At 41.3% G+C, this 13375-nt stretch overlaps 1 protein-coding gene across 4 annotated transcripts in view; it reads left to right on the top strand.

Moving 5' to 3' along the window:
• The window catches only part of KLHL3 (kelch like family member 3), a 117297-nt gene that overhangs the window by 74696 nt on the left and 29226 nt on the right, over positions 1-13375 (top strand). For all 4 annotated transcript variants that reach the window (XM_025388597.1, XM_025388599.1, XM_025388600.1 and 1 more), the window contains one exon: positions 1930-2079. In XM_025388597.1, the coding sequence (XP_025244382.1) occupies positions 1930-2079 (150 nt within the window). The remainder of the gene's footprint in view (positions 1-1929; positions 2080-13375) is intronic.

Genomic DNA, 13375 nt, shown 5'->3' with positions numbered 1-13375 from the left:
GGTCTGGAAAAGAAGGGGGTCGGAGGCAATGGGCATGAGAACTGTTGTGTGGGACTCCTCCTCCCTTCGCCCTTTTTTCAGAAATGCCTTTTATCAGGTCTCTCAGAGTGAACACCTCTGGAAGAGGATGTTTCATTAACATTCATTTGACTTTGAAACTTCAAATGAGTATAATTGCTGGGATGGCTGATGGTGTTGGGGAGGAGGAGGAGGAGGAGGAAAGGAAAGCCCTGGGCAGACCTCCACCAATGCTGCCTGACTTCTGGGAGAGGTTTTTTTTTTTTTTTTCTTTCACAAAAGGTAGCATTTATTAGGCTTTTACTCAGCATTTAAAATATTGTACTAAATATATAATATATTGTGATAAAATATATATAACGTAAACTGTTATTTTAACCATTTTTAAGTGTACAATTTAGAGGCATTCATTACATTCAAATTCAGTACAACCATTACTATAAACTTTTTCATCACCCCCAAAGTTGAAACTCTTGTACCCATGAAGCACTAATTTTCCAAGAGAACTTTTAATTCAAGCTGAGTAAGTTCTTCTGGAGAAATAGCTGCTCATGCATTTCTCCTTCCTTCCAAGCTTTTTTAGACATCATCTCCCACCCTTTTCATTTTGTAATTGACCCTAGAAGTTTATGATTTGTCTCAAGCTGGCTCAGTTCCTTACTGGGAGGGGGAAAAAAAAACCTTCCAAGGAAAACAGTTCTTGGGGACTGTCTCTGGGGAGAGAGGTGGTCAGAGGTACACATAGGCCTTCTCTTGCCAATCGTTTTTTCCCTGCCAGCTCCAATGCTGCCCAGCAGGTGATGGCCCTGGCCATGCTTTCATTCCTAGTGACAGATTGGGACCCAGGAGAGGCTCAGTCATGCCTTGTACATCACTGACTTGAGGGCTGAGATAATTGAGGTGGGAGGCCCTTCTCATTCTCTGACTGGACTTGAAGTCTTCAGGGTCAGAAATTTTGTCTTGTTTATCAGTTTTCTTCTTGGGGACCAGCACAGGACTGCCCAGCCAGGAGACATTCAATCAGTGTTAGCTGTTGAATAGAATTAATCTTTCCTAACACAAAGCAGCCTCAGAAGACCACACTGCCCATTCCAGATATACCACACAGTGATCTGACCTGGGCCAAAATGTGGAGATTCGAGAGTTAGAGCACCGGAATGGCTTCATGCTTGGTCTTGCCCATGAAACCTTTAGGCTTACATTTGCTGAGCACTTGCTTAGGTCCTAAGCGCTGGAATAGGAGGTGAAGAAGTCAGAGCCCCAGCTTAGGTGGAGTCCTAGGTGAGGTCAATAGGTGGGACTTTGTGCAGGATAATTTTTCTGCTCTGATGTTGTTACTCTGTTAGAAAGAGCCTCACTGGCCGATTTTCTGTCCTGAGACCTTCACTATAAGACAACAAATATGAATGTTTCTCCTTGACAAGCTTATTTTACTCAATGCCTCCAAAGGTTGGCTGATGGCTCCCACACCCTTTCCTCTTTCCCCTCACTCCTCCTCTCAGATATCTGTTTGCCCTAAACATTATAATGCATTCAAATCAGGAGAAATGTGGTTAGAGGCTTTCAGCATGGCTACGTGTCTTTTGTTTTGCATAAACTCATTTAAGCCTCAAAACAAACAAAACTAGTCAGGTTGTAGATACCTTTAATATGCCCATTTTACAGATGAGGAAACTGAGGATCAGAGATGTTAAGTAGTAGATCTGGTCTAATGCCAGAGCTTGATCCCTTATCCCACTGTGTTCTTAAAATTCAGGAGGTAAGCAGTAAGTTGTAACTCTTTGGCTTCTGAGATGATGTGGTGAAGGAGTGAATGAGTGTGGGAGTGCAGGAATGACTGAGCCCAGGGTGAAAGCTTGGGAAATGTGGCTAAGCTCTGCTCCAGGATCACCTGTGGATTATTACCTCTAGACGGTTGAAGAAGAAACTTTGATAAAGAATAACAACACCTGTAAAGACTTCCTCATTGAGGCCATGAAATACCATCTGCTCCCTCTGGATCAGAGGCTATTGATTAAGAACCCAAGGACCAAGCCCAGGACTCCAGTCAGCCTTCCCAAGGTAAGCCCCAGCCCAGTAACCGCCAAGAGTCAGGAGTGTGCCCTGGGAAAGTGGCCTTCCACTCCTGCCTCCAAGTCTTTCCTCACCCATGGCTGCCCTGCATCTGGGTTGCATTTACAACCTAGGAGATGGAGTCTGCTGGTTCCTCTTGAATCTGCTGGTACCTCTCTCTTCTGGGGTCTTCCTTTCCTAAGAGTTTCAAGGTAACCTCCAGTGTCATCAGGGAGGTTTGAGAATAACTCAGAGCTCTCTCTCACCCCCACCCTGACTTCTCATTTCACACCATGGCTTGTGCTCTATTTCTGTTGGAAGCAGAGGAATGGCTATGTTGGTTTCACTTAGTGATGGCCATAGTATTCCTCTTTCTAGGCCATTCTTTGAGTTACAATAGTCCTAGTCTGTTTCTTTCCCCCACTTCAGGGAAGGACAAAAAGGACAATTAGGGCTGCCAGAGGGAAGAAAAGGGGTTCTGAGAAAAGGACCCTGTCGAATTGAGGAGTTCGACAGGTCATGAAGCAGAGGAAGGAAATGGGAGAAATGAGAATTTGTGAGGGAGCAACCAGGGAAAGGGAAGGAAGACATAGGAGGGGACCCCATGATCTAGAGATCTAGAGTTTATGGTGTGTGCTGGCTGCTTTGGTTCCCTGCAAGTCTCCTTTCCTCTCTGATCCTCAGGCTCCTTATCTACAGAATGAACGATGCTCCACTTGATCCCTAAAGTTCTGTCTGGCTTGGCACCAAAGTAGTCGTTCTAGGAGTCTAACATGCTGATGTCTGGGGGAAGGAATCAGTCAACCCAAGAGGAAAGGTGGGAGGAGAGGAGTGGGTCATGCTGTCTCATTGATGACACAGTAGGCAGCACCAGGAAATTATTTAGGCTCTTGCTTTGTCCTCCTCCTCCTCCTCTTTCCAGCTGGCTGCCATCCTCCCTGCCTGCTTCTTCCAGGAAGGTTTCACAGTGGCTGGAGAAGCATGTTGTTTTCCAAGACCAGGTGTTGGAATTCTCTGAGGTTTGCAGGACCTTCTTTCCCCTCTGCTCCATGACCTTGGATCATGGGGAATATATTGGTTTCAATGTGAACAAATGTCTCAGTGTCCCAGATAATAATACAAGCAGCTAACCTTTATTGAGTGCTGAGATTATCACTTGAGTATCTTATTTAATCTTTTCAACAACTCTACAACGTAAAGATAGTTATCCTAGTTTTATAAAGGAGGAAACTGAGGTTCAGAGAAGTTAATTTATTTGCCCAAGGTCAACACAGCTAATGTGGTAGAATCAGCATTTGAACTGAGTCTTTATCACTCTCCATACCTGTTTTCTGAACCCATACCATCCTGCACCTGACTTCACCTTCGTAAACCTGAGAGTGCATACTTGCCTGCTGGCCTCATGTTGCCTAGTGTGGGTTAGAAGAAGGCATAGCTGCAAGGCAAGGCCTTGGTCTGGCTGGACATTGGTCTTACTGCAGGTTGATGCCTTTTGTTTTGTTTTTTGGAATATTGCATAGAAACTTCTTCAATATTTTTCAAACTGAAAATAACTTAGCTTTCTTTAATTATAGACATATGTGCTTATTGTAGATTATTAAAAGGATACTACAATTTTGAAATTAAGTAAAAGTCCCTTGAAATGTCTCCTAGGGTAAGAAATCTGCTATTATTTGGAAAGTTTTCTTTCAGACATGTCTCTGTGCACTTTTTCACAGATAGATACAAATGTACAGTGTATCGCTACACAGATTGAAATATTTGCCCCCCATGCAGCCATGTGGTGTAGACTGCTTTTAATATTATCATATAGGTGAAATCAGCATTTAAATTGTAATAGTACCTGGTACTTAATTTTATGCACTATTATGTACATATTATAGACAGTCCTCTACTGATGGGCTTTGCAGTAATTTCCTTTTTTTTTTTTTTTAATTGTATCCTTTAAAAGATGGCATCAGGTTTGAGTTCATATTTCTTTCATTGGGAGTGAGATTCATCTTGGTTTCATATGGTTATTGGCAGTTGTATTTCTATTTTGGAGAATTCTGTTCATGTCCCTAGCTCATTTTTCTGTTAGATTGTATATTTTTTATTAATATTTTTTATTCCTTTGTTTTCTTCTTGAGGCAGAGTCTTGGTCTTGTACCCAGGCCAGAGTGCAGTGGAGTGATCTCAGCTCACTTCAGCTTCAACCTTCCAAGCTCAAGCGATCCTCCTACCTCAGCCTCCCGAGTAGCTGGGACTGTAGGTGTGTGCCACCACACCCAGCTAATTTTTTTTCTTTTAATTTTTTTGTAGAGACAGGTTTTTGCCATGTTGCCTAGGCTGGTCTCGAACTCCTGAGCTCAAGCAATCCACCCACGTTGGCCTCCCAAAATGCTGGAATTATAGGTGTGAGCCACTGTGCCTGGCCTTATTTATAGTTTTTAAAGGCTCTTTGCACATTAAAGAGGTTAGGCCTTTGAATGTATATATTTCAAATATGTTTTTTCTTAGTTTGCAGTTTGTCTCTTGCTTATAGTAATTTTTTAGTCCAAAAAACCCCAGTTTTTAAGGAGTCAAATTGATCTATCTTTTGCTTTAGGTTTTGTGTCATGTTTAGAAATATTTTCTTTACTCTGAAATGATTTAAAGAATGTCCCCATGTTTTCTTCAAGTACCTTTATAATTTTTGTTTTACATTTGAATCTTTGATGCACTTAAAATTATTTTGTGTGTGTAAGGAGTGAGGGCAGGGATTCAGTGTTATTTGTACTGCAAATGATGAGCCAGTTGTCTCAAGGTTATTTTATTCATTAATTCCCCTTTTCCCCCATTGGTTTGAATACTATCTTTATTATGATCTAAGTTTCCACAAGCTTCATGTCTTGAGCATGTTGATTCTAACTGCACCGCTTTTTATTTAGCATTTTTACTTCCCTGGGTTTTCAGCTGGTGTTCCGTCTGTGACATTTCCCTTTGGAAGCTGTGGTTCTCATCCTCTATAATATCAGATGAATGACATCTTTGCCTGAGGAGTGTAGCTTGGAGCTAAGGGAATGGTTCAGTGCTGGCCCAGCTTTTTTGTGTAGAAACCATACCTAGTGACTTCTCCTTTTCTGGACTCCATGTCTAGCTCTTACCACATATACCCATAAAAAGATAGTTTGAAAATTAAAGCCCAGTTTGTGCCTGAGCCTAGACGAAGCATGCTGAGAGCTGCTCCACCATCACCCCTGTTTCATCCTAGGGATTGAATCTGTAGTTGAGAAAGAGTCTACCCCTTGTTTCAGGAGGTCAAAGCCATCCTTCTGTCTACCCTACTCCTTAAGAAACATTTATTTTCTGAATGAAGACATTTAGATTCCTGGGCCTTCTGCAGGCAACTGAAACCATGACTTCCTTAGAATCTGTTAAAGAAAGAAATAAAGAAGACATCACTGCTGTTTGTCTCATTGTTCTCCTGTATTCAATCCTTAAATGATTTAAGGTTATGTTATCTAACCTGCTTCTTAAACTATACTCTCATCACCATTGTTTGAGCACTTAAATTAGTGAGGGGATCCCCACTGAGGGCTTGAAGAATGAATGGGGTATGCTGAGGGAAATGATTACTTAGGGATTATCAGATCGTGTATTGTCTTAATAAATCATCACAGTAATAGGTCTGTACTATTCATATCCCCACTTCACTGAGATTACTCAGAGAGGTTAAGAAATTTGCCCAGTTAAGTACTGGCTAAGTGCGGTGCTGGGGTTTGGTCTGTCTCACTCCAAAATCCATGCTTTTCTTTTTACACCAAACTGCTTCCTGAGAAACAGCTTTGAGGTTTTGGTAGCGGTTTAAAGAGATTTCTTTTAGATTAGTTGAGGTATAATAATTTATATGCAGTAAAACTCACACTTTTTAGAGATATGTGATAAGATTTTACAAATGCACCATCATGTAACCACCATCCCAATCAAAACATAGAATATTTTAATCACTACAAAAAGTTTCCATGTGCTGCTTTGTAGTCAATCCTCTTCTTCTACCCCCAGCCTCTGACAACTACTGATCTGATTTCTGTCCCTACGGTTTTGCCTTTTCTAGAGTGTCATATAAATGGAATCATGCTGTATGTAGTCCTTTGAGCTTGGCTTCTTTTTCTTACCATAGTGCATTTGAGATTCATCCCCGTTGTTGCATGTATCAGGAGCTCATTCCTTTTTATCACTAAGTAATGTTCCATTGTATGGATGGACCATAATTTATTCATTCACCAGTTGGTGGACATTTGGGTATCCAGTTTTTGGCTGTTACAAATAAAGCTGCTGTGATTTCACTTACAGATCTTTGTGTGGACATATGTTTTAATTTCTCTTGGGTAAATACCTAGGAGTAGGATTGCTGGGTTATATGGTAAGTATATGTTTAACTTTATAAGAAATTGATAAATTGTTTTTTAAAATGACTGTACTATTATGCATTTCCACCAGCAATATATGAGTTTCAGTTATTCTGCAGTCCTGCTACTACTTGACATTATCTATTTTAAAAAATTTTAGCCATTCTAGTAGGTATGTGGTGGTATATCACTATGGTTTTAATATGCATCTCTCTAATCGCTATGCGGTTAAGATTTTCTCATGTGCTTATTTGCCACCCATATTTCTTCTTTGGTAAAGTGTCTGTTAAAATCTTTTGCCCATTTGAAAAGTTGGGTTATTATTTTCTTATTGAGTTGTAAATGTTCTTTATATATTCTGGATACAAGTCTTTAATAAGATATATATTGTGTAAATATTTTCTCCCAACCCGTGCCTTATATTTTCATTTTCTTAGCAGTATCTTTGGAAGATAGTTTTTTAACTAATTAATTTTTTAATTGACAAAAGTTATATGCATTTATCATGTACAACATGAGGTTTTGAAATATAGTTACATTGTGGAATGGCTAAATTTAGCTAATTAACATATGTATTACCTCATATACTTATTTTGTTTTTGTGGTGAGAACACTTAAAATCTATACTCTTTTTTTTTTTTTTTTTTTTTTTGAGACGGAGTCTCGCTCTGTTGCCCAGGCTGGAGTGCAGTGGCCAGATCTCAGCTCGCTGTAAGCTCCGCCTCCCGGGTTTATGCCCTTCTCCTGCCTCAGCCTCCCGAGTAGCTGGGACTACAGGCGCCCGCCACCTCACCCAGCTAGTTTTTTTAGTAGAGATGGGGTTTCACCGTGTTAGCCAGGATGGTCTCAATCTCCTGACCTCGTGATCTGCCCGTCTCGGCCTCCCAAAGTGCTGGGATTACAGGCTTGAGACACCACGCCTGGCCAAAATCTATTCTCTTAACTATTTTCAAGAATACAATACATTGTTATTAACTATAGTCACCATGTTGTACTATAAATCTCTTAAAGGTATTTCTCCCATTTCACTGAAATTTCGTATCCTTTGATCAACATCTTCCCGGCCAACCCCTTCCCCATCCCTTGGTAACCACCGTTCTATTCTCTGCTTCTATGGGTTTAACTTTTTTAGATTCCGCGTATGAATGAGATTGTACGTTATTTGTCCTTTTGTGCCCTGCTTATTTCACTTAATGTAATATCCTCCAGGTTCATCCATATTGTCACCGATGACAGGATTTCCTTCTTTTTTAAGGCTAAAGAGTATTCTACTAAGTATGTATACCACAGTTTCTTTATGCAGTCATCTGTTGATGGACATTTAGCTTGATTCCACATCTTGGCTATTGCAACTAATGCTGCAGTGAACATGAGAGTAGGTATTGCTCTGACATACTGATTTCATTTCCTTTGGATATATACCCAATAATGGGATTGCTGGATTATATGGTAGTTCTATTTTTATTTTTTTTGAGCAAGTTCCACACTGTTTTCCATGGTGGCTGTACTGTACTTGGAAGAGCATAAGTTTTAAGTTTTTCAATTTTTTTTTCTGTTATGGTTTATTTTGTGTTCTATCTAAAAAAATCTTTGCCTAATTTGAAGTCACAGATTTTCTCCTATACTTTCTTCTAGTAGTTTTAGGTTTTACATTTAGGCCTATGGATCCATTTTGAGAAATTTTTTTTGGTTTTAATATGGTGCATGAGGTGAGAGTCTAAGACTCATTTGTTTTGCATATGAATGTCCAGTTGTTCCACACCATTTATTGGGAAGATTCTCTGTTCTCCATTGAATTACCCTGTTACTTTTGTTATAAATAATTGACTGTATATGTGTTCATCTATTTCCGGGCTCTCTTCTGTTCCATTTTATCTATTTGTCTACCTTTACACCAATACCATGTGGCCTTGATTATTACCTTTCTAGTAAGTCTTGAAATTAGGTAGTATGAGTCCTCTGGTTTTGTTCTTCAGTGTTGTTTTTGTGAATCTGGGTCCTTTGCATTTCCATTAAATTTCAGAATCAACTTGTCTATCTACAAAAAAGCTTGTAGGGGTTCTGCTTGGAATGGTATTAAATCTCTAGATCAAATGGGGGAACTACCATCTTAATAATATTAAATCTTTAGATCCATGAACACAGTATTACTCCATTTATGCAGGTCTTCTTTAATTTCTCTTATCAGTGTTGTATAGTTTTCAGTTTATGGGTCTTATGTGTCTTTTGTTAGATATATCCCTGGGTATTTTATAGTTTTAGATGCTATTGTAAATGTTTTCTTTTGAAATTCCAATTTCTAATTGTTTATTGCTGATATGTAGAAATGTGATTGGTTAGAAAGGTTATTTAATGGGGGAGAGGTCAGGTTGGTGATGGCTTCATTGCTTTCTGAACAACAAGGACAGTAGTTTCAGAAGATTACTGAGTAGCCCAGACTGATGCTTCAGGCACGCATTTTGGGCTGTCTTCTAGAGTGTTAGCTCCTCAACGCAACTGTAGGTTCCATGGCAGCAGGCGTTACTCATCTGTGTCCTTGGCACATGACCTCAATTAAAGAAATACATTTTTAAAGATGAAATAACCTCATTATTTATTAATACTTAATACTGACCATTTATATTACCCCTCATTTTTTCCTGATGGGCTTATCAGCATTCATACCTGTGTTTTCACATGGCTTTAGCGAGGATTTATATCCTACTTTATATCCTCCTTTGATCACTAATGTAGGTTGACCCTAGTTTGATTCAAGCCTACAAGTCCAGATTAGAATGAATCCAATTGTCGTTTCTAGAGGATTAGAAGGGTTGTAAAGCTCTTTGTTTTTCCTTTTCTTTTCTTTTTCTTTCCTTTCTTTCTTTCTTTCATTCAAAATCTGAAATCCAGCTATAAACAATCATGTATGCATTAATTCATTACTTTTCTTTGAGATGGAGTTTTGCTCTTGTTGCCCAGGCTGGAGTGCAATGGCACGACCTTGGCTCACTGCAACCTCTGACTCCTGGGTTCAAGCGATTCTCCTGCCTCAGCCTCCCAAGTAGCTGGGATTACAGGTGCCTGCCACCACGCCCAGTTACGTTTTTTGTATTTTTAGTAGAGATGAGGTTTCACTATGTTGGTCAGGCTGGTCTCGAACTCCTGACCTCTGGTGATCCGCCCTCCTCAGCCTCCCAAAGTGCTGGATTACAGGCGTGAGCCACTGTGCCTGGCCGATTCATTACTTTTTAATTCACTCATCCAACATACTTCCATAGAGAAACCACTAATTGCCAGGCACTGGGGTAAGTACTGGATTCACGAAGGCTGATATGAACTGGTCTCTTCTCCAGGGGACTCCCAGACCAGAAGGAGGGGAAACAGCTGTGAAAGGACAATTACAATGGAGTGAGTAAATGCCCCCATAGGGGTACAGGCAAAACACTCTGGGAGCACAGAGAGGGGTAAGGAGTTAAGGAAAGCTTTCTGCAGGAGCTGACAGGAGCTGTGTCTCCAAGGTAAAATGCGAATTGTCTGTGAGAGTGAACATCCAGAAACTGGTTCAGGTGACTGCAGGAGAAAACTGGTTTACATCCTCTGGTGACCACTTAGAATAATTTGTACTTTGCATCTTCTTCTCTGGGTCATTGTCCTGGTCTTCATCACTGAAGGTATTGATAATACAAGTAGTATTATTTAAATACTAATTACTGAGCAACTTCTTTGCGTTGTTAGCCTAAGTACTTAATGCCCATTATCTCATTTTGTCTTTATTACAACTCTGGAGGCTTTAATGTTGGAGAAAACCAAGATTCAGTGAGATTGAGTAAGACTGAGTGACTTGCCCAGGGTTTTACAGCTCTTAAGTGGCAGTGTGAGGACTTGAATCCAGGTCTGGCTGACTCAAAGCCTGGGCTTTTAATCACTACATGATAGTAATCCCCACAATAATGATAACAGCAGATACCAATTACTGAGCACTTATCATGTGCCAGCCACTGGGCTAAGTGACTTATATTTGTATCTCATAGGATTTTCATAACTGTAATTATCCCCATTTTGCAGATGAGGAAGTTGGACCTTGGGTTCTGTCACCCACTCATTATGCATTAGTTATCTATTTCTGCATTACAAATTACCCTAACTCTGATGGCTTAACACAGTAAACATCTGTCATCTCACAGTTTCTATGGGCAGGAATCCTGGCGTGGCTTAGCTGGGTCCTTTTGGTCCAGGGTCATACAGTCAAGCTGTTGGTCAGGGTGCAGTTATTTCAAGGCTTGTTTGGGGAGGATCTGATTCTAAACTCACTCATGTGGTTGCTGGCAGGCCTGCTTCTTGCCATGTGGGCCTCTCCATAAGCTGCTTGAGTGTCCTCATGACATGCTGGCTTTCTTCCAGAGAGAGTGATTCTAGAGCAGGAAAATGAGTGCGCACACCTAACACAGAAGCTGTAGTCTTTTTTTAACCTAATGTCAAAATCCATGTCCCATCACTTCTGTCTTTTATTTGCTAGATACAAGTCACTAAGTCTAGCCCACACTCAAGGGGAGAGGTATTAAGTTCCATGTCTGAGTGTAGAAGTATCACAGAATTTGTGACCCGTCTTTAAAGCACAATTAGTAAATGGCTGAGTTGAGGTTTAAGCCTAGGATGACTGGCCTGACGCCCTGCGCTCCAAACTGTTTTATTATATTGCTTCCAAATGTCACAAAAGCATTATAGCCGAATGCTGTGTTGAAAGAAACCTGATTCCTGTCCTTTGGGGACTTTTAATTTTAAGAAGTCTCTCTGAGAAAGTAAGATAGACATATAAGAACAACCAAATAAGTAGAGGAAGAGAGAAATTAGGAGATAATTGGACTAGTTGGAGAAGCAGGCATGAATTCCAAGGGCAGGCTGTTTTTGGCTTTCATAAATTCAGTCCAGATAGGCTTTCTAGCAGGCAAACTTGAAAAACAACGTGGTGGAGAGAGACTGGCACTATATTCAGTAATTCTCAGCAGTAACTCTGTTTGCCAGCCAAGTCCCTTCCCTGAGAGGAACAGGACTCTGCCTTGAGATAGCTGCAGAGGCTAATAAGGGTGTTTTTCCTGAGCCATATATGCACAGAGCATACTGACACATCCCAGCCGGAACAGCTAACAGCATCATCTTGGCTCCCACACATTCACCGCCCAGCACTTTCCCTGAGGCTGTGTTGCCATGGACAACCCGAAGCTGCCTCCCAGCCACTCAGAAGTCTCCTACGTTACCCTGTTCCACAGATGGCAGCAAGGAAATGAGGTTTCAGGAAGATGCAAATGAACATTTTGGAAATGTACTGAACCTGGCACTTTTCACTGTCATTCCAGTTCAGTTGGCATCTCTATTCAGCTCTTTAAAAATGCTACTGAAACGCCATTTGGATTGGAAGTGGATGGCTTGCTCCTGAGTTGGGCTGTCCTGCTTTCAGTAGATGGTGTTGGAAGAAGCTGTTGACAGGGTGGGTGGGATGACCTCTCATTTGGCCCAGGCCCCTGGATGGGCACTGCCCCATTCCACCTTGGTCCGCACCCTGGCAAGCACCCTGGGGTCCTGAAAAAGCCCCATAATCACCCCTAGAATTAGTGGTACTTACCCTCCCTTCACAGGTTCATTGTATCCTTTTCCACCTTTCATTGGGAATCTGTTTTTTAGCACCTGTCTTAGAAGCTAATAATGACACTAGTGTTAATCAGATAACATTTAGGGTTTACTGTTTAGCAAGCATTGTGCTAAGTGCTTCATATCATTTAAGCCTCCTGACACCCATACGGGAAGCATCCTATTATCCTGATATTACAAGTTATGAAAATGAGGCTTAGGAAGGTTAAATGTCTTGCTCATAGCCACACAGTTATATAGTGACTGGGCTGATACTATATTTGGGCCTGGATGTGTCTGATTCCAAAGCCCATTTTTTCCACTCTTCTTCTCTCCACCGGGCCTTGACCTCATATTACCTGGTTCTCAGACCCCCATTGTCTCTGCACCTTGCTATCAGTACTTGCCTAGAGCAACTGTTGCTCAGGAACCTGCTTGGACAAGTCTTCTGGCTCGACCTCGACATGCTCCTTCGGATGAATTGTTGGTGTTAGCCCTGCGGCCCCACGCACCAGGGTAAGAGAGAGTCTCGCTTCCTGCCCTGGCCCGAGGGACCGACTGGCTGGGCCTGCCTCCTGCCCAGCTCACCGGTCACAGAAGAGAGTTTGGACATACATTCTACTCTTGCCCGATGAAAAAAGTGTGTAGAGCCTAGATTGTTCCTTTCACCTGAGTGGAAATTTGAATGACCTATGTAGTCCTGAGGCCAGGGCTAGGGTCTTAATCTACACGTAGGCTGGAAATCTCTACTCTCTTCATGGATTGTCCCTTTCCCTGGCTAGTCTGTGGTACCTAATGGCTCTCAGACACAGGGTGGTTGTGATTTCAGTGAGGAGGGACCAACATGCCTTCAATCCCACAGTCATGCTGGTGGAATCAGAATCATCTATGTAAACAAGAGAGCATTATATATTAATTTTAAAAAATGTTATGCTGGGAGTAAAATTTCCTTCCTAAGGAATCAGGTAGTCTTTTCCATGGGCTCACTAGTCTTCCTAAAATAAATGGCTATTTGACTTTTCAAAATGAGAGTGTTTTCCTTGGGAGGTATCTAATAACCATTCCTGCTACAGTGGAGTTCAGCTCACTCATAATCTGTCAACCAGAGAACCTCCATTCACCAGAACTTCTGCAGCCTTCAACATAGTGACAGTTAAGACTTGGGATCAGAACCCTGAGGCACCCTGCCAAACTCCTACGTATGCTGCAGTTCACCAGAGTGATTAAATTATGTTCAGTCTAGCACAATTGTTCACCTAGAGCCAGTTCTTTAGTTTGTGATTCCTAGATGACTGATAGTTCTTACTCAGGGTTACCTTGAAAGATAAATG

The sequence above is a fragment of the Theropithecus gelada genome, chromosome 6 (assembly GCF_003255815.1).
Source record: "Theropithecus gelada isolate Dixy chromosome 6, Tgel_1.0, whole genome shotgun sequence".
NCBI lineage: Eukaryota > Metazoa > Chordata > Mammalia > Primates > Cercopithecidae > Theropithecus > Theropithecus gelada.
The sequence above is the reverse complement of the archived record's forward strand: the minus strand, read 5'-3'. Positions and strand labels throughout refer to the sequence as shown.